At 39.9% G+C, this 21,142-nt stretch overlaps 1 protein-coding gene across 2 annotated transcripts in view; it reads right to left on the bottom strand.

The window, feature by feature from the left end:
- The window catches only part of CENPF (centromere protein F), a 63,353-nt gene that overhangs the window by 23,617 nt on the left and 18,594 nt on the right, over window positions 1-21,142 (bottom strand). For both annotated transcript variants that reach the window (XM_012187749.5, XM_027975964.3), the window contains 5 exons: window positions 14,599-14,724; window positions 13,347-13,475; window positions 11,396-11,518; window positions 5,478-5,613; window positions 226-3,623 (listed from right to left, as the gene is read on the bottom strand). In XM_012187749.5, the coding sequence (XP_012043139.3) occupies window positions 226-3,623; window positions 5,478-5,613; window positions 11,396-11,518; window positions 13,347-13,475; window positions 14,599-14,724 (3,912 nt within the window). The remainder of the gene's footprint in view (window positions 1-225; window positions 3,624-5,477; window positions 5,614-11,395; window positions 11,519-13,346; window positions 13,476-14,598; window positions 14,725-21,142) is intronic.

Genomic DNA, 21,142 nt, shown 5'->3' on the forward strand with positions numbered 1-21,142 from the left:
ATATAATAATTTTTAAAGATGATGATGATAGAAATTACCCCCCTAAATAAAGCTGACACATTTTCCTAAAGATCTGGCTTATTTTTTCAAAACTTTGGTATATTTTGCTCTTATTTCCTTAAACCCTAAAAATATTTTCATTTGGATTTAATGTCGATTTCAACAAACACTGCATGCCTCCTAGGCACTCGATTAGAGAAATAGCATGTCAGTCCGTGTACTCACATCTTCTATGTCGGTGCCAAGCAGCGACCGAGAGCTTAAGTCCAGACCCTGCAGCTGGAGCCGCGCCACTTCGAGCTCAAGTGTGAGGTGCTCCGTGTGTCTCTTTTCAGCCGCCAACTTGGACTCCATCTCCGCTGTCACATCTGTCAGCTTCTGCTGCCACTGTTCGTTTTCTGACAAGTACTGCTTCCTGAGGTAGTCGAGCTCCTCCCTCGAAGAACTCAGCAACTCCTTGAGCTCTTCGATTTCCTTGTTTTTCGTATGCCCTTGACTTTCAATTTCCTCTTCCAGGTGCTTGAGGGACTGGAGGTACGTCTGACAGAGGGTCTCAAGTTCTCGAGTGCTCCTCAGTGGGACAGAGGGGATCTCTTTCTCGGTCAGATTCTCCTCCTCCAGACTACTGCAAGAGACTTCCTCTACACTGGACTGGTTTGCTGAAACAGTCCCTTCTAAATTATTCAAGAGGGACGTTTCTGTTGTGTGCTCTAAAAGATCTTTGTAAAAAGAGGATTCTCCCAAACTTGCGTTACCAGGGCTGTCAGTCACACAAGAGAATGACAAGGACAGTGAATGCTCCTCCCCGGGCGCTGGTGTCACCTCCTTTACCAGGTCACCTTGAGCGCTCCTCAGACTCATCGACAAGACTGAATTTTCAGCCTTTAATGTGTCAACGTAAGACTGCAGCTCTGACATCTTGGAGCTCATCAGACAGTGCTGTTCATGTAAAATTTTGTGTTCACTCTGTAAAGATGAAAATTTCTCCTGTAATTCAGCGAAGTGCATTTGAACCTCTTTGTTTGACATGGTCAAATGCTCATAGAAATTACAGTCATCCAAAGGATTTAAGTTTACAGATGTCTGCTCATCTTGTTGTACACCAAATTCACCTTCTGGTGTTTCTTCCACTGACTCACCTTGGAGAAGTCCATTCTCATCATTTAATGTTTCAACTTCCTTTACTAGTTTCCCTACCTCTTCCGCCATTTTACTAGTTGCTGTGATACATTCTGATCTTGAGTCATTCAGCTCAGATATGAGTTCAGACTTTTCAACCTGCAGGGCTTCACACATTTTCTCTAACTCATTCAGCTTGTTCATGGCTGTCTGTAGAGAGCACTGCAGGTGGGCATTGTCCTGCTGACTTGTTGACAACTCATGAAGCACCGAAATATATTTTTCTTCTGGATCTATTTCAGAGTCTCCAAGGCTACTAATATCTTGTGACTGAGTATCTTGTTGCAAATCTTCAGTTTCTAATTCTCTAGCTGGTAATTCGTGCTGTAGACACTCTTCCTTCTCACTCTTCTGAAGTCTTAATTCCATGTTTCTGACTTCAGATTCTACTTGCACCAGCTGTGCTTTGTAAGTGTCTAGAGAAGAATCTTTAACATCAAGATCCATCGGAAGTTGAACATGACATGTGTTTATCTCCCTCTCTCCTTCTTTCTCAGAGTCTTGAATTGGTTCCAGTTCTAGACATTGATGTTCATGTTTCGTCCTCATTAATTCCATCAGGTGCTCATTCTCTTGTAATAAGGCATTAACTTCCTGCTGCATCTTATTTTGCTCTTCCTTTAACTTCATGATTTCTTGCTTTAAACCATCAGCCTCCCTCTTGGAGCTGTTTTGGATATCTGTAATCTCAGACTGCAGGGCTTGCTGCACCGTCTCCAACTCCAGAATTAAATTCTGGTTTCTGTCTTCAGCTGATGCTAACTGCGATACAAATGCTTGGTGTTCCCTTGCAAATGTTTCCTTTAGCTGTCCTAATTCATTTTTTCTGTCTTCACAAACACCCGTGCACTCACTCAGCAAGCATTCTAATTTAGAGTTCTTTTCCTGAACTGCTTTATATTTTTCACTCAGATCCTGAAATGCATTTCCTGTTTCTTCACATCTTTGTAGTAAAGTAAGCCTTTCTTGTTTGTACTGATTAGATAACTCTGAAATGCTTTTATCTCTTTCATCTATACAGTTTGAAAAACTCTCAGTTTTTTGGAGCAAGTTCATCTTCTCTCGAGTTAAGGTGGCATTAATTTCCTTGAGAGTCCCATTCTCTTGGGTCAACCCTTCAATGTCCTTTTTATTTAGAGAAATGATGGAATTCAGTTCCTTTTTCTCCAAGCTCAGGGTTTCAGACAAAAACTGTAGCTCCTTTAGAGATTCCTGAAGTAAATGGTTGTTCTTTTTTAACTCTCCAATCTCTGCCTGCTCAGTTTCTAATTTTTCATTCAAAAATTGCAACTCTCTTTCCTTGCTCTCCAGGGCAGCTAAAGTTTCAGTAACAACATTCTGATGAACAGAAGTGTCTTCTTGTAACTTACTAATGCGTTGACTTGTTTCAGCCACAAAACTTTGATGCATCTGTTCTGCTTTCATGAGGTTTTCTTCAATTTCTCCTTTGATTTGCACCAACTCTTCACACTGCTTCTGCAGATCTGAGTTCATCTGCTTTTGCGACTCTAAGGAAAATTCAAGAGAAACGACTCTATTTTGCAACATGGATGAACTTTCCGGACTTTGGTCTGTTGCTACATGGCATCCACTCCTTTCTGAAGACACGCTTTCTTGCTCTCCAATTATACTTGCAAAGGAATTGTTCAGTGCAGACTGCTGTTCAAAAGCCAAACGACTTCTCTGATGAGGCTCAACTGTCACTGCAGAGGAATCTCTGGATTTTAGCAGATCCCTGAGACTCTCATATTCAGCATGCAAGTCTTGGTAACGCTGGTCTTTGTCCATGATTTCACTTGACAGTAACTGAAGCTTATGTTCTAGGTCTTCCACTTGCCCGGTGAGGTGAGAGATTTTCAAACACATGTTTTCTATCTCCTTCTCGTGTTTCTGATCTGAGAACTCAGCTTTCTGTTGCAGTTCTCCATAAGCGCGTTTCTGTGTCTCTGCCTCTGCGGTCTTGCTGTCGATCACATTTTGAAGGTTCCTGATCTCCACGTTTAGATTTTCTCTTTCCATCTCCAGGGTTCTTACCCTCTCGTTATATTCGTGACTTTTTATTTGCTGTGTCTTAAGACAAGTTTCCAAGTGATTAACTTTACTCTGCAAGCTTTCCTTTTCTGATTCCATCTGATTTAAAAGTTGTTCGTTTTCCCTTTTCCAGCGAGAAAACAGAGTTTTCTCTTCTTTCAATTCTTCATATTCTTTCTTCTTTAATTCCAAAGCGCTCAACAATGCTTCAGATTCTCTCTCTGTTTTGCTTAACTTTTCGTTCAGTTGTTCAATGTGGTGTTCCCTTTTCTTTAATAGGTCTTGAGAACAATCTCGCTGCTTTTCCAGGTCAGCCAAGGCAAGCTTCAGTTTCTCTAAAGTCAAGGAATTCTCTTGCTGATTTATCTTTTCTTGAAGATCTCTTAACATGGTTTCCTGAGAGGTGTTCTTAGCTATTAAAACAGAAAAAAATACATAAGTTGTCATGGCTTTAATAAATACTTATTCTACAAGAATTCTAAACTCTTAAAAAAAAACTAAAACTAACAGCTTAAGTCATGTAAAAATTGGCGTTACTGCCTGCATATCTCCTTGAAAGTAAACCACCTGATAATTATCTAAGCTCATATAAAGAAAATGGTCCTTTTCAGGATGGCAATACATTTGTTTATCTTCTTTCTAAGCTGCATAACAAAGTGCTATTGTATAAAACACCAAGGGGTTATTTTCCTAAGCACTTGAAACTTTCTTTTATTCTTTTACCTTGTATATGCTTATGTATATCATATTTTTGCCCTTGGGAAATAGCTACTCAAGGAGAGAAAAGTGTGACAAGAGCAGCACTAACATGGAAATATCCCACATCACTATGCAACATCCCCGATATCTGAGAAAAGTTAATAACTTCGTTGCCAGTTTAGCCAAAAATCCACAGGATCAAGCTTAAGTACAAGAGTATGTGGTGCTACAGGGAATTATACTCAATTATTCTGTAAGGGAAAAGCATTTGAAAACGTGTGTGTGCCTGTGTGTGTGTGTGTGTAACTGAATCACTCTGCTGTACAACTGAAACTAACACAGAATTGTAAACCAACTATGCTTCAATTAAAAATTGTACATTTTTTCCCCCAAAGTATACATGGTTCTATATATCAGCAGCTCTGGAGGCGAACATAGGAATGTCAGTGAGGAGCAATGGCCCACACCCCAGCCCCTCAGAGTCAGGGTGGTACCTGTGAAGATGAGAGTCATCAGGAAGATGTCATAGACTCCATCACTGCCTGTTCTCTGCTTAAAAACTCCCCTCTGCCCACGGATCCCTCCGAGTTGAGAATAATCACATGGCTTTCATTCAACAATGGGAAGTCTTAAAGAATCTCAGTAGTAGATGAAAAAGGTAGCATGTATTATAAACTCAGGTGTTATACCAACTGGACAGCAATTCCTCTTTTTAGCCCGCTCATCTCCATCTACCTAATGAGAGTGGATGGCTGCTGGAGACAGCGCCATAGGGGCTATTTGCTTGGGAGAGCCTCAAGCAATGACACTGGAGACCAACGCTGAAAAAAAACACCCTCTTTCTTTTGGTATAGTTTTCTTTCAAAAAAATCTGAAGACTGATATTTCTACCTCCTGCCATGGAAAACTGAAAGCTGTATGGGAAGGTTAGAATTTACAAAAAGGAAAGAGTCAGAGAAGTGCTCAGGTTAAAAGAAATCCAAGATGTGCAAACACCCCAGGGGAGAAAATAAATCTAAATAAAGACACATGGCACATACAAATAAATGTGAAACAAACAGTGGAATCATTTGGTGTACATAGCATCATTCTGTGGCTATATAGAAAGTAAGGAAATAAAATCATTCAGTCAAGTAAGCCATCCAAAAACAATGGTCACTAAGGGCTGGGAAAACATGCAGTTAATACAGAATTTTCCATTATAAGGGAAACAGTAATGGGTGAGTAGATGAGCCGTCTGGATATAACTAACAAACACGCTTGAGACACAAAATAGCACGCTGGGGAATGAGACAGCACCAACAAGTTACTTTTGTATGGAAAGTATTTACCCTTTTGGTTTTAAAGTGCTGAAAACCAGGCATTTGGGGACTCAATGTGTTTCAATAAAAAAAAAAGTCCAACTATCACTCTGGAAACTAAAAAGTGGAAAAGCAAAAACTTTCCCACATCAGCTGCTGACATCTCTCTCGGAGAAGATATGGAAAAATTCAAAGAAGTTTCTAATGACATCCGCCCTCCCTCGAGGGAACATTAGCCTAGAGAAAGAACTCTAATAGGCCACTCACCCTTCATTTCTTCCGCAAAATTCTGGCTCTGACTCAAACACTGCTTGGCCTTCTTCAGTTCCTCCTCCAGGTGGCAGACTTCTCGGGCCCTCTGCTCAGACTGACTCTTGAGGAGGCTGTTTTCCCTCTTCATTTCCTAAAAGACAGGTTTAGTTAGTTATCTTACTGCCCAGACAGATGCTCAAGCAACTCAGGGCTTCTGCCTCGGTGGGACTTCTGCCCCATGGGGCCATGTGTGCCTCTCGCTAGCGGAGGAACCACACTTGCCCTTCGAGCAATGAAGTTAGATAGTTTTATTTCAATAAAATGATATTATAAATAGAAGTCAGAAGCACAAAATCTAAAAACTGATGATAATCTTTTTCCTTCAAGAAGTTTACTTTTTGAACTTTCTGGGTGTCCCTATGGTTGTTAAAACATTCGCATATAAAGAAAACCCTTTTTACAAGCTTCCCAAAGAAACAATCGCTCCAAGTTTACATCATGCCTAAATAATCAAATATATCTTTGTAAAGTTCCAAAGTGCTAATGAACCAAAAAAAATTCATGTGACAATTTTGATGTTTTTGTGTAAAACTATCTTAAGTTTCACTGCTATAGGGGAATGCCTTCATGAGTAAATTACCTTTAAGAAATGTTTATTAAAAGTTTGCAATGTACAAGATGTTGGAATGGGCATTATGAAAGGTGCAGTTACAAATTAAGACAGTCTCTGCCCTCAGGCCAGGTACCTGCCAGGGGGCCATCACTTAACACATGGCAGCTGCTGCTGCTAAGTCGCTTCAGTTGTATCTGACTCTATGCGACCCCATAGACGGCACAGCCCACCAGGCTCCCCCGTCCCTGGGATTCTCCAGGCAAGAACACTGGAGTGGGTTGCCATTTCCTTCTCCAATGCATGAAAGTGAAAAGTGAAAGTGAAGTCGCTCAGTCGTGTCCGACTCTTCACGACCCATGGACTGCAGCCCACCAGGCTCCTCTGTCCATGGGATTCCCCAGGCAAGAGTACTGGAGTGGGGTGCCATCACCTTCTCTGTAATACATGGCAGGATGTGTTATTTGCTCAAGAGAGATGAAGTGTGCTATGGGAAATGAGAGGGCTGGAGCATGGAAGGATCAATTCTAGATGGAGGAATCTGAGGCTTCCCAGTGAAGACAGGTCCTGTGGCGGGCACCTGATTAAATGAAGAGCCGTGCACCGATGTGCCATAGACTAGCAGACAGACACATGCAGCCTCACTCTGTTTTCTAGGGAGACCTATTTTTCTTAGTCTTAAAACAAAGTAGTATTTGTCTGCTGAATAAAAATGCTTCTTATTAACCATGTGACTTGCATAATAAATATTATAAATCCTCTATCCATATTCCTCAAACTGCTGTTCAACCTTCAATGATGTTACAGTTGTTAATTATTTCAACCTATATTATATGGCACCTTCTGGATCACTGGGAATTGGCAGGTATCATGACAAACTGACAGAACTAAGCAACCCCCATCCTTGGAGTGGTGTGGGGAGGGGAGACTCATAAGCCTAGTTTTAAAAGCACACACACACACTTAGAAAAATATTCCTCTGAGAAGTAAAGGGAATTTTTGAATTCTTCAAGAAACAGTTAAGACCCATCCTCCAAAACCCTACTGCACCGTTAGAAAACAGATGGCCCTGGCAACGTGGTGCTGGAAGCCTGCCTTCAATTATCAGTCTGGTTACTACCAGCAGATGGGTACTGATGTAGCAAAGCCAAATTCAAGAAGAGGGAGAATCTGGCTGGTACAAAGTACTTGAAAACTTACTGGCAGCTGCTGTGTTCGTGTATATATGTTCATTTCATCATCAAAATTTAAGAGCCCGCTGCAGTTATATTTCTGTCTCCTTTGTCTTGATCCTCCCACCTTTCCATGTGCTCAACTGAGACTCTATCAAATTAAGAGATCCACCAGAACTAAAGGCCCGCACCGACTCATGTCAAGACTGACGTTCATACCAGTCATTGTGAATTCTGCACAGGATGAATGATCACTAAGGTGCAAGGATGTGATTGACTTAAACGAGCATCATTCACCTAAGAGAATGTGTAATCACTTGTTTGCTCTTCAGACTCAGAATAATCACCACTCAAATGAGATCATAGATGTGAAAGGAAAAATACCTTAACTCACTCTAATGTGGGCAATGGGGCATTAATAGTAGTGTTTCTTCCTAATATTCAACAGCCTCTAGATTCTGTGTGTTCAATGTTAATATCAGCTAAATGAGCTCAACATGAGAGTAACTAGGATGTAACCATCTTTGATACATTTTGCAACTTGTATTTTTTGCTCTAGAAAAATCATTGAATCAAATGGCATCTATATCTAGAGGTGTGACAAGAAAGCTAAAGCTGGCTGCATCCCAGCAGGAGGAAGGTGAAAAGAAGACGAAGGAGGGACCCCAGGAGGGAGGGGGACAACTTATATTTATGTGTCTGCTCGTCTCTATCTATCACGTCCATAACTGGAGACATTTAAGTGAGCACTAAGCCCAGTGGAAAGATTAACGTGCCTTTATTCTGGCATTAGCTCCGTAAATATTTGTTTCAAATGAAGAAACGTTCCGCCAACCCCGAGACCCTGAGGCTTATCATGCTATAGCTGTGGCCAACCCAAGAATTTTAAAAGGCCAGAATTTAGAAAATGAGTATCTGAAAATGAAGCTGTAGGCTGCCATCCATCAGCAATTAGTTTTCTGCACAGCTTACAGCCACTTAAGACTTGATTGGGTAGCTCATTACCAACAATGAGTTAAGCATACAAGGACACAGTCTCCCAGGCATCTCTCGCCACCAAACATGATTCGAAAAATTGGGCACCAGTCTGGAAACACACAACAAAAATCCCTATAAACCACAAGCCAGCATTAGAGCTTAGCAAGCAGTTCCACCCAGATCAACTTTGGTTTTAGAAGCAGCAAGGGAAGTGTCATTTCCTAGGGCCAGACAAAACACATTTCAGCTACTGTGTGGCATCTCGTGATGGCACCCATGAATGAAGCTTAATACATCCCCTGCTGGTGCAAAGTCTATGTGGTGAACCAGGGATGGATGCAAAGGATGTGTTTCTCCCCTTCCAGCCCATCATTCTTGCCTGCCAGACCAGGTCCCTTAGAGGACCCTGTGTCATACAGGTCCCCACGCTCAGGAAGGTCCCCAAGCAAGTGTTCCCTCGTCTTGGCTGTCAAATGACGGTTTATGATCGTCTAACCCCAGTGCTGTGGGGCTGGCACTAGATGTTGGATGAGCAGCCTAGCTAAACCCTCCATTCACTTTGATACTAAATGTTAACTTTACCCTTGATTGGCCCATTAAAGCACGTTTCCACTACTGAGAATCTCTCATTGTGAGCGGCATATTAGTTTGCTAAACACGGACAAGGAACATTTCGGTACAACTGTCACATTATTTTGGCATCCAAAACCTATCAGCGCACTCAACTTGCTTGCACTTACTTATAATTAGATACAGAAAGACACCCAGAGTGATAGACTAGAATCGGCTATAATTTTAAATGTGAAAATTCTCAAGTGCCGTGTCCTCTGCTCATCACTTTCTATGCCTCGGGGTGACAGCAAACAGTGGTCACACCAAAAAACTTCCAACAGTTATCAAGACCAAAGGGCCCTTATGGGTTGGGCACAGGTCTAAGCATTTGACATACAATACTTAATCATTAACTCAACTCTGAAAACAGAGGGGTTCTATTAGTCCTCATATGAAGATAAGGCAAGTCACACTCAGAAAGGGTAAGTCATGATCCCAAGGCCACAGAGCAGGTTCAGATCTCACTTCGTCTAAAGCCACCATTTTACCACAAAGTTATACCACTCATCAAACTGGGTAGATTGTTTTTCTGATTCCAATCCCAATTCAAAATGTGAAAGCCAGCTAAGCCCTTTGAATTCCTGATATTATTCTCAAAAGAAGACACATATACACAAACATGCATTGAAGACTAATTCTAAATGAACTCTCTGGCCCTGTGCTAGATACCTCCATGACTGCCCTCACTGGACAGAGAACTTTATGAAATATTGAGCAAAACATGACTGGCATTGACTCAGCACAGCTCGACTTCATGGTGGACAGCTCCTCGGCTGACAAACCAGACCCTGCAGGGACGCATGAGTCTTCAGAAACACCTGCAAGATATGTCCAGCTCGCTATGCAGCCTTGGCCCAGCAAACCGTTTAAAAGAGTGTGTTTGGATTCATTTAACCAGACAATCACTTTTACAAAATGTTTCTACCAGGCAGCCAGTGGAGTCGCAGGAGAGTTCCTGGCTGAAAGGGAAGCTCAGAGAGGGAAGAGTTTGGTGCCAGTCTGCCTGTGGAAATGTTAGCAGAAGCATCTGTTGGTTGGTCCCCACTGGCCAAAAGGCAAACATTTGTTTTGCTGAAACAAACGCTTCCATTTAAAAACGTTTGCTGATGAAACCATCATCTGATATGAAGCTTTCCTCTACTCAGGCGGCTGGGGCTGGGGCCGCCTCTCTCCAGCAATATTACCCCTCTGAGGCTATAGCTGCTTTAACAACCTCTTCTTTGCCACTGACAGATGTTCTGATTCTAGAACCGATACACTTTTTGAAGCTGAGAGGATAAATACATTTAGACTTGCCTCATCTGGATAAATCACGGTTCCTTACAAAGATCTTAAAAAAAAAAATCTGTACAATCTAATAACTAATTTTAGATATGTAAAAGATTTAATATTTAATACTTTTAAAAATATTTTTAAAACTAGTGAAAAATAGTCTTCCCTGTGACATTTGATGGAGAAGAAACTTCTACTGTTCTGTTATGCTTCTTCATAAAACTATGAGGCTGACTTATGACTCTATTCAAATTGTTTCATCCTATTAACTGTCCCTAACTGGTTTTTAATTAAGTCCTTTAAAATAAACTCCAAGCAACTAGATAAATTCAGAGAGAAGCAAATTAAAGTAAATACGGATAAATCTATTGGTAGAAGCACTATCAGGCTACTCCGTGCACCCTTGTCACTGGGAAACCGCACCCACCAGGTGTATCGTGACCATGACTCTACAAAGACAGCAGCGCCCCTGCCTGCAGAGGCTTAACACGAAGGTCAGTGTGTGACTGTTGAAGCCAGAGTCATACAATTATTAGTTAATGCTTTTGTAACAATATTAAATCTAGAAACCCTTTATCTGTCAAAAAAATTGTATTTAAGCCTATCACTTTGCACAAGGTTTTTAATATTTGCTGACTCAAAAGCCAACCCTTGGAAAGGGGACTTAAATCATACCTTCTATCACTAATTTTGTTACTTTTCACTTAGAAAGCCCCTGGCAGGACTTCCCTGGTGGTCCCATGGGTAAGAGTCTGCCTGCACTGCAGGGGACACTGGTTCTATCCCAGTACTGGGACATCCCACATGCCATGGGGCAACTGTGTGAGCCTGCGTGCTGCAACCACGGAGGCTGAGTGCCCTGGAGCCCCCGCTGCACAACAGGAAAAGCCACCACAGCTAGAGGAAGCCTGTGCAGTGCAGACCCGGCCCAGCAAAAAGTAGATACATTTTAAAATTAAAAAGAAGAAAAAGAAAAGAAAATCGCGTGCTTTCTTCCATCCTTCCACCTTGCAGGTGGTCTAAATCTATCTTAAAATAATACAGAATAGTACCAAATGGTCTTACTATAAGTCATGTTTTCCTATAATTGTTAGATGCATATTAGTAAGTTACATCAGAACAGAAAGGGAAAAAACCACTTATGTTCTATGTCATAGATTATATATAAAACACTTTGTAATACTTCCAGCAAATAAAAAAGAAAAACACTACAGGAAAATGGTGCAGAAATTCTTTAACCCTCACACTTCCTCACGCACAGAAGCAAATAAATGCTCTCTGCTCCTCACCTCACTGCTTCTCCTCAGCTCATTTTCCTTGGTCTGACTTGCCTGTAAGGCCTGTTCAGTTTTGCTGAGATTTTGCTTAAACTCTTCCAATTTTTTTTCTACCTGGTGCTTTACAGACGTGACCTACAAAGAGAAAACAAGGCAAAGCTTCATTTTTGTTTTTACTTTTCAATAGCTATTCATATTCTTAAATAATAAAAAAGTCATGGAATATAAGAACCGAAGCAATCTACTTTGGTTGAGACATACTATATATATTATAGCTTAACATGGTCCTAGAAGCTGAACTTAAAATACCATCATGTTAACCCATGACATCACTTGGCAATAGCACATGTTGATGAATACGGCTGGGTTTGGGGAGGAAATCACAAAAGAAAAAAAATAACCACAAGAAATAAGACAACTAAACAGTAATAAACAACTAAAATTTGTTTAAAAAAATGAGATGAGAAATAAACAACAAAAGATGGGAAAACAAATTAAGAGAACACATTTGCAATAATACAACAGAATAAAAATGATATTCCCAAAATATAACCCATAAAGCATGGCTATGATTCAATGTACAAAAAAGCAAGCCCATTTAAAAATGAGCAAAGGACAGAAATAGAAATTTTATACAAAAGATACACATGGCAAGTCACTCTCTGAAAGAAATAACCTCAGTGGTAATCAAGAAAGTGTGAATTAAAAAACAATAACATTTTTCACTCTTTGGCAAAATTTTTAAAACCAGGACTGTCCGCTACTAGCAGGATGGAGGTGACAGGCCTCTTACACCAGGTGTCAGGTAAACTGCTACGACTTTCCTGGAGGGCGGCTTGGAAGTACCCTGTCACATGTGAGAAGATATTTGCCCTAGAGGCCACCAATGTCACATGCAGGAAGCTGTCATACAGAAACATCAGCCCCACACACATTTACCTGCCCAGTGATACTACCAATGGTACTACACAAACCTCAATACCCATCAGTAGGGAAAACAAGTAAACTACAAAACATCTGACAAGGACGAAGCTCAGACAGTTTTCCCTTTTTAGCAAAGATTAAAACAAGCAAGAAAAAAAAAATTATACATCTGTAAATGTTCATTGTTTTTTTAATCTTGGAGGACAGCCAATAAATAATCCATAAAAATTTATCCTGACACAGGAGGGTTCTGCTAGTACAGAAACCCAGGTGGGTGATGATGTGTATTAGAGCACATATATACACATGCATGCAAATATACACTCAAGTGTGTGTGTGTGTGTGTGAACAAATAAAGGTACAGTCAGCAGAGTTTTAAGGGATTACTTTGACATATGAGAGGAAAGAGGAGTTGAAGATGATGGGAAGGTTTTGACCGAAGCAAAACGTGAAGAATGGAATTGCTATTTACTGGGACAAGGAAGCCTAAGCAAAGAACAAGTCTGAAAAAAGCTGGAGTTCCAATAACAACACGTTAAGTGTGCAATGCCTGTTAGAAACGTGAGTGGAAATATTGGATGCACACCCCCAAGTCTGAAGTTCAGACCAGACATCCAGGCTGGAGATTTAAATATGGGTGTCATCATCACATGGAGAGTCAGAAAGCCAAAAATCTGGATGAAATCATTTGTGCAGTGGGTGTTAAAAAAGTAAATTATATATTTTTTTAGTGCTTTGCCTGGCGGCATACACACTTAGGAGAGCTCCCATGTGGCGGCATGACCAAGAACCACCAGAATATCAGAGACGCCCACAGACCCTCCTATCTGAGATCCCCACTCGGGGTCCCCTTTCTCTAAATGAGAACACCCAGACCCAGAGAGGTTCAGTTTGCTCTCCACTTTAATAACTACAGAAAGTAAGGAAAGTTTTTTTCTTTTAAAGGAATCCTATTTCCACTGAGGTACAGAAATGACACGTTATTTTAAAACGTGGGGGAGGAGGTTACGGAGGAGGGAGAAATAAGTTAGCACCCTACTTTATCCAGTTCAGCCTGTAGGATGTTGTATGTGTTCTTAGCTTGCTGTAGCTCCTGGGTGAGCCTGGCTTTCATCTGAGTGCACTCCTGGTCCAGGGTTTGGAAGGAACGCTGTTGACGGGAGAGCTCCTAAAAAGTAAAAGACAAATGTATCCAACAAACGCTGGTTAACAAGGGAGAGCCCAGGGCGAGACCCAGACATCCTCCAGGCACTGCTCTCCTGAAAGAACAGGAGAGGATGGAGCCCGTCGGCATCTACTTGATGACCAACACAGGCAGCCTTAGCACCGGTCCCAGGAATCAGATCCCAGTTTCTGAGCGGAAGAGGAAGCAGTCCACCCGGGGAACACGTGGAAACTGGCCCGTTGGCACCTCATCCCCATCCTAAATGAATCACCTCTGTTCTGAGGTACCCAGGGACAAAAGGGTAGGGCTGAGAGCCAACCAGTCACAACTCCACTGAGAAATCAACACACTCGAAAAGGGAGCTTAAGACATCAAGTATCACACACCACTGACCACTGAGAATAACAGAAAGTACATGCCACCAATTAACTTTGATAACCACACAGGGACACCAGATTAACAATTCCAATAACTCTCACTGAAGGACTACAGACCTAATTCCAGGCTAACTCACCTGAAACTGAAACCAAGATTTATCCAAGTGCATCTTCAGCCCTAACTTGTCTGCCAACTTCTTCCCCTCAGACATTAATCACCTTTCTAATGTATTTGCCAACTCACAGACTTCAGAAACAGCTGGAAGGACCTCCCCTGCGGACCGGTGGTGAAGACTCCACCTTCCAAGGTGGATCAGGTGTAGGTTCAATCACTGGTTGGAGAACTAATATTCCACACACCGCAGGGGATGGCCAAAAAATTAAAAAACAAAGAAAACTTGTAAAAAAGTTAAAAAAAAAAAAAAACACACCAGCTGTAGAATGTAATATAATTTCCCTTACAACACAGAGTGTTTGAAACAAGAAATACTATCCTTTTCTACTTGGTATCAAATTTCAAACAAATCAGAAAACATGGATTAAAAAAAAATTTCTAAAGCCCTTCTCCAATCAAAAACTGCAGGATGGAAAAGTGTGAAGGAAAGTACAGTAACCTTTTCCACACACAGCATTTCCCCTCCAGTGGGACATCCCAAATGATGACAGACACTCCTCTTCTCAAATGATCAAACGAGGAAATGACCACAAGAGCCTTCTGGACAAACTCCTCATGAATCCGTTTACCTTACCTCTTGGAACTCTTTTTCTTTCTCCTTGATTTTCTGTTCCAGAGAACATCTGGCACTTTCTGCATTTTGACGCTGACAACTCAGATCTTCAGTCAATTTTTTCAATTTTTGTTCCAAAGCAGTACACTAAAACAAATTAAGACGTTCAATACAAAACAAAAATTATTCTTGGAAAGAAGCAAACGTTTTGAATTTTAGAAAAATTAGTCCCACGATCTGGTTCAAGTTTAACATTGTGTTTTGACTTTTTTATATCATACAAAGTTGGGGCTAAAACAATTAGCCAAATACCAAAACTACAATTATTTTAGCACACATAAATTTATATTTGGGAAATAACAGCAAGGATATAAATCTACATAGGCTATTTAAATAAGCCCTTCATAAGTTGTGCCATAAAAGAAATCAGTGTGTCTGAATACTGAGTCACCTAACATTTTATTGTACAGAAATGAGAGGTTAAAATACAGTGATGTTGACTAATGCAAATTAGAGGCTGCAAAATAACCAGAGGGTACCTATTATCCTCATACGTAGTCTGTTTCAAGCATAACAGATTTTGTGAGAAATTTTAAATATTAATATGCATCTCTCCACAATGCTCCCACTATGTCATTTTAAATGTTTGGAAGTTCACAGCACTCCAGAGAGCATCACAATGGGTTTTAAACCAAGCTGCCAAAAGCAACACAAAGAACACTCAGTCGCCTTCTTATATAGCCGTTTCTCTCTTTTTTTAAACTGAACTATAGGTAATTTACAGTGTTACAGCAAAGTTATTCAACTACACACACACACGCACACACACACACAGAGATTCTTTTTCAGATTCTTTTCCATTATAGATTATTATAAGATATTGAATACAGTTCCTTGTGCTGTATTCTTTATCCGTTTTATATATAGTAGCGTGTATCTGTTAAGCCCAAATCCCCAATTTATCCCTCTCCCCACTACTTTCCCCTTTAGTAACCATATATGTGTTTTCTATGTCTGTGAGTCTTTGTTTTATGAATAGGTTCATTTGTATGATTTTTTAGATGCCACATATAAATGATATCATGTGATATTTGTCTTTGACTTGCTTCTAATCTCTAGGGCCATCCATGTTTGCTGCCAATGGCATTATTCCATTCTTTTTTACACACAGCCAGTTATATTTAAAATAATTTTTAAAACATGAACTACACTGAAATTTAGGATCCTCTTTAAAATTAAATCTTCAAAGTGTTAAAACCCATTCCTCTAATTCTTCCCTGTGGTGTTCAAATCCTAGAACTGCCCTACAAAACAACTCTAAATTCCCAAGGAAGAATAAGAACAATTCACATTGCTGGGGGAGAATTCCTGATCCAAAAGAAATGTACCCCAGTGTGGCAAATCTCTCCATTAATACATTTCTCTGAGACTCATTATAGACCCATTTAGAACTATTACAAATTTAACAAAGAGGAAAAGAAACCACTATGTAAAATTTTCCCATAAGACCTGACACCAATTATTAACTAACCAAAGATGAAAAGATAAAGCTGGTCTGATCTTGCAAATATCAGAACTTTCAAGATCCTGAATTTAAAAAGTAAAATATTGAGCCAGTAGTTCGAATTAATTCACTGCTTTGAACATTAAGATACCGCTATCATTATCCTTATTGTTCTTGAATTTTTAAACCCCTAAGGAAAAGTATGAAAGAAATTATTTCTACCAATAATAAATATGAACTCAGCAAATATGTCAAGCACCATGCTAGGCACTGGGGACACAGCAGTAAGCAACTAAGACAAAAATCACTGCCTAAATGATGGTCTAAAATTTTGACAATTCTGGGGGAGGTGGGGGAAACCACGCACAGCAGAATAAATGAATGAATCCCTGGCGCCCTCTGCTGGCACTCCCTCAAACTGCAACCCACAAGATCCCAGAATCAATAATGCTTTCTTATTATTGTACAAACAGTTGGTTTAAGAAAAAAAAGCCTTTAGGAGTAATTTATATTTTATTTAGATTGTTTTAGATGTTGGTATTTATGATGCACCAGCCATATACAAGTACCTGGCCACTAGGTGTCATGAATGCTCCATAATACTCTAAAAAAGGGTTCAAGGCTCTAGTCCTTTAACAGTTTGTAGAGAGTATATAACAGTGTGTATATAGAGACCCTACAGGCTCAGTACTCTGGGCCTGAGTTTTTAACCATAACATATGAAATCCAGATTTGCTGCCCAGCCCCAACACTCTGTCTCTACATGAGTTCAAACCTTGTATCCCAATGGTGTGTAAATACTTGGAAACGAAGCATACTAGAAACAGCATATGTTTACTGAAGCACGTGGTTGACTTTGGCTAAATTAGCTCCATTTCATTTAATAGGTAATTCTAAAGGTGGATCAGGGGATAAATAGCATAAGCAAAGGATAATCTGATTTCAGCAACATATTGGACAAGGTCATACTATCTTTAGAGACAAGATGGAGAAAGGTAGACTGAATTTTCAGTTAGGTGGATTCGTAGTTTATGAGAAAAAATGGAATCCAGAAAACACGGAATAAATGAGTCGTGAGAATCTAAAGGGAAGTCTCTAATAGGAAGAAAGCAAAAGCTATGTTTTCAGCACTGTCCTATTCAAAAATTTTAATTCATGATCTGGTAAGTGACCTCATGATATATGCTAGAGAGAAGGATCTGGTGATCCTGTCACACCAAAACCAACAAAACAACATGTAAAAGTTAGTTGCTCAGTATCTTTGTGACCCCATAGACTGTAGACTGCCAGGGTCCTCTGTCCATAGAATTCTCCAAGTAAGAATTCTGGAGTGGGTAAGCATTCCCTTCTCCAGGGAATCTTCCAGATCCAGGGATTGAATTTGGATTTCCTGCACTGCAGGCAGATTCTTTACCATCTGAGCCACCAGGGAAGCCCTCAACATGTAAAAGAATAAGCATAATTCTCATATACAAAAGAAGCCGGAGTTGGCAGAAATGCAACTGAAAATGAACCAAACCGACTAGGAACTCAATATAACAATAACAACTATTATAAGTTCACCATATGCCAGGCACTACGCTAAAGCCTTTATAAAAATTATAAAAACTTTACAGCAATCCTATGAGAAAGGCATTACTACTAACACCATTTTATTGATTAGGCAACTGAAGCTCCGAAGTTAATTAAATAGCTCCAAAGTAACAAAACTGAGAATAAATAGAGTCAGGGCTTGAATTCAAGTCTCACTTAGACAACCAAATTACATACAAACCCAGACTGCACAAAGAGAGTAAATATACACACAGATCAAGGGAGGTCACGTTTCGTCACGTATGTAACCCACAGTTGTTGAGAATGTTTCTGGGGAAAGCACTGCACTGGAGGAATTCTAAACATGAAGCAGGACTACCACCTCCAGGAACACGGAAGAGATGAGCATTTCCCTATAACTCCCAAAGCAAGAGCAATCCAAAACCCACATGTTTTATTAAAACACACATAAGAAAGCTCTGAAAAGAGAGAAAAACGCAGGTTAACAAGAAACTTCGAGACCTAAGAAAAAGCATGATAGTACTGAAAGAAAAAACTGCTAACCCAGAATCCTATACCCTGCAGAAATATCTTCCAAGAATAAACACATTCCCAGACAAAAGAAAATTTAGAGGATTTGTTGCTACACTAAAAGAATGGTTAAAGGATGTTCTTTACAAAGAAAGGAAATGATGAAAGAAGGAAATTTGGAAGAAAAATAGGAACATTTGTATACCCAATAAATGTATATACAATAGGCTTTCCTTTTCTTCTTCAATTTTCTGAATTATGTTTGACAAGTAAAGCAAAAGTGTAACACTACCTGATGTGGCTCTAAACGTATATATAAAAAATGCTCAAGAAAATTAGACTATAAATAGGGGAGGATAAAAGGACACAAAGAGAAGCAAACTTTCAATAATTTATCAGAGCTGACAGAATGACAACACCAACAAACTGAAAAACTGTATGTAGACATACATTATCTAGAACAATCATAAAAGCCCCACAAAGAAATATACTCAGAAACTATTGATAATTCAAAATGGAATTCTAAAAAGTGTTCAAGTAACCTGCGGGAAGGCAGAAAAAATGAAAACAGCCGAATGGAAAATGAAAGAAATAAAACACAAAAACTAAGATGTAAAACTTAAGTCACGACATATCAGTAATTACACTGACTATAAACAGTCTAAAAACACTAATTAATAGAGACAGTGTTTCTAAAACGGAATAAAAGAGTAGATTAAAAAATATGACCCAACTATGCGCTGTCCTACAAAACTAACATTAGGCTATTTTTTTAATTCATAGTACGGTCATATTTTTAAACTTAACAGTATAGACAGGCTGAAAGTAAAAAGAGAGAAAGAAATACATCATGACACTTTAACCAAAGGAAAGCTGGAGAGGTTATATTACTACCAGATAAAATAGACTTCACAGAATTAAAAAAAAAAAATTATCAGAGACACTAAGGGATATTACATGATAAAGGTCAATCCAAAAGAAGACATAACAGTCCTAAATGTGTATGGACTAAACTACAGAACTACAAAATAAGTGAAGCAAAAATTTATAAAACTGAAAGGAGAAATAGACAATTATGGGAGACTGCAATACCCTTCCCTCAACAATTGCTAGAAGCAATTAGACAGGAAATCAATAAAAATAAAGAGGTATTCAACAAAGAACATTAATCAACAGGAGCTAACGACACCCAAAAAAGATGTCCTTTTCATTATAGGGGACTGGAATGCAAAAGTAAGAAGTCAAGAAACACCTGGAGTAACAGGCAAATTTGGCCTTGGAATACGGAATGAAGGAGGGGAAAGGCTAATAGAGTTTTGCCAAGAGAATGCACTGGTCATAGCAAACACCCTCTTCCAACAACACAAGAGAAGACTCTACACACGGACATCACCAGATGGTCAACACCGAAATCAGATTGATTATATTCTTTGCAGCCAAAGATGGAGAAGCTCTCTACAGTCAGCAAAAACAAGACCGGGAGCTGACTGTGGCTCAGATCATGAGCTCCTTATTGCCAAATTCAGACTTAAATTGAAGAAAGTAGGGAAAACCACTAGACCATTCAGGTATGACCTAAATCAAATCCCTTATGATTATACAGTGGAAGTGAGAAATAGATTTAAGGGACTAGATCTGATAGACAGACTGTCTGATGAACTATGGACAGAGGTTCGTAACACTGTACAGGAGACAGGGATCAAGACCATACCCATGGAAAAGAAATGCAAAAAGCAAAATGGCTGTCGGGGGAAGGCTTACAAATAGCTGTGAAAAGAGAAGCGAAAAGCAAGGGAGAAAAGGAAAGATATAAGCATCTGAATGCAGACTTGCAAAGAATAGCAAGGAGAGATAAGAAAGCCTTCCTCAGTGATCAATGCAAAGAAATAGAGGACAATAACAGAATGGGAAAGACTAGAGATCTCTTCAAGAAAATTAGAGACACCAAGGGAACACTTCATGCAAACATGGGCTTGATAAAGGACAGAAATGGTATGGACCTAACAGAAGCAGAAGGTATTAAGAAGAGGTGGCAAGAATACACAGAACTGTACAAAACAGATCTTCACGACCCAGATAATCATGATGGTATGATCACTCACCTAGAGCCAGACATCCTGGAATGTGAAGTCAAGTGTGCCTTAGAAAGCTTCACTACGAACAAAGCTAGTGGAGGTGATGGAATTCCAGTTGAGCTATTTCAAATCCTGAACGATGATGCTGCGAAAGTGCTGCACTCAATATGCCAGCAAATTTGGAAAACTCAGCAGTGGCCACAGGACTGGAAAAGGTCAGTTTTCATTCCAATCCCAAAGAAAGGCAATGCCAAAGAATGCTCAAACTACCGCACAATTCCTCTCATCTCACATGCTAGTAAAGTAATGCTCAAAATTCTCCAAGCCAGACTTCAGCAATACGTGAACCGTGAACTCCCTGATGTTCAAGCTAGTTTTAGAAAAGGCAAGGAACCAGAGATCAAATTGCCAACATCCTCTGGATCATGCAAAAAGCAAGAGAGTTCCAGAAAAACATCTATTTCTGCTTTATTGACTATGCCAAAGCCTTTGACCGTGTGGATCACAATAAACTGTGGAAAATTCTGAGAGAGATGGGAATACCAGACCACCTGACCTGCCTCTTGAGAAATCTATATGCAGGTCAGGAAGCAACAGTTAGAACTGGACATGGAACAACACACTGGTTCCAAATCGCGAAAGGAGTACATCAAAGCTGTATACTGTCGCCCTGCTTATTTAAATTATATGCATGAAGTACATCATGAGAAACCCTGGGCTAGAAGAAGAACGAGCTGAAATCAAGATTGCCAGGAGAATTATCAATAACCTCAGATATGCAGATGACACCACCCTTATGGCAGAAAGTGAAGAGGAACTACAAAGCCTCTTGATGAAAGTGAAAGAGGAGACTGAAAAAGTTGGCTTAAAGCTCAACATACAGAAAATGAAGATCATGGCATCTGGTCCCATCACTTCATGG

This window comes from Ovis aries, chromosome 12, assembly GCF_016772045.2.
Source record: "Ovis aries strain OAR_USU_Benz2616 breed Rambouillet chromosome 12, ARS-UI_Ramb_v3.0, whole genome shotgun sequence".
Lineage (NCBI taxonomy): Eukaryota > Metazoa > Chordata > Mammalia > Artiodactyla > Bovidae > Ovis > Ovis aries.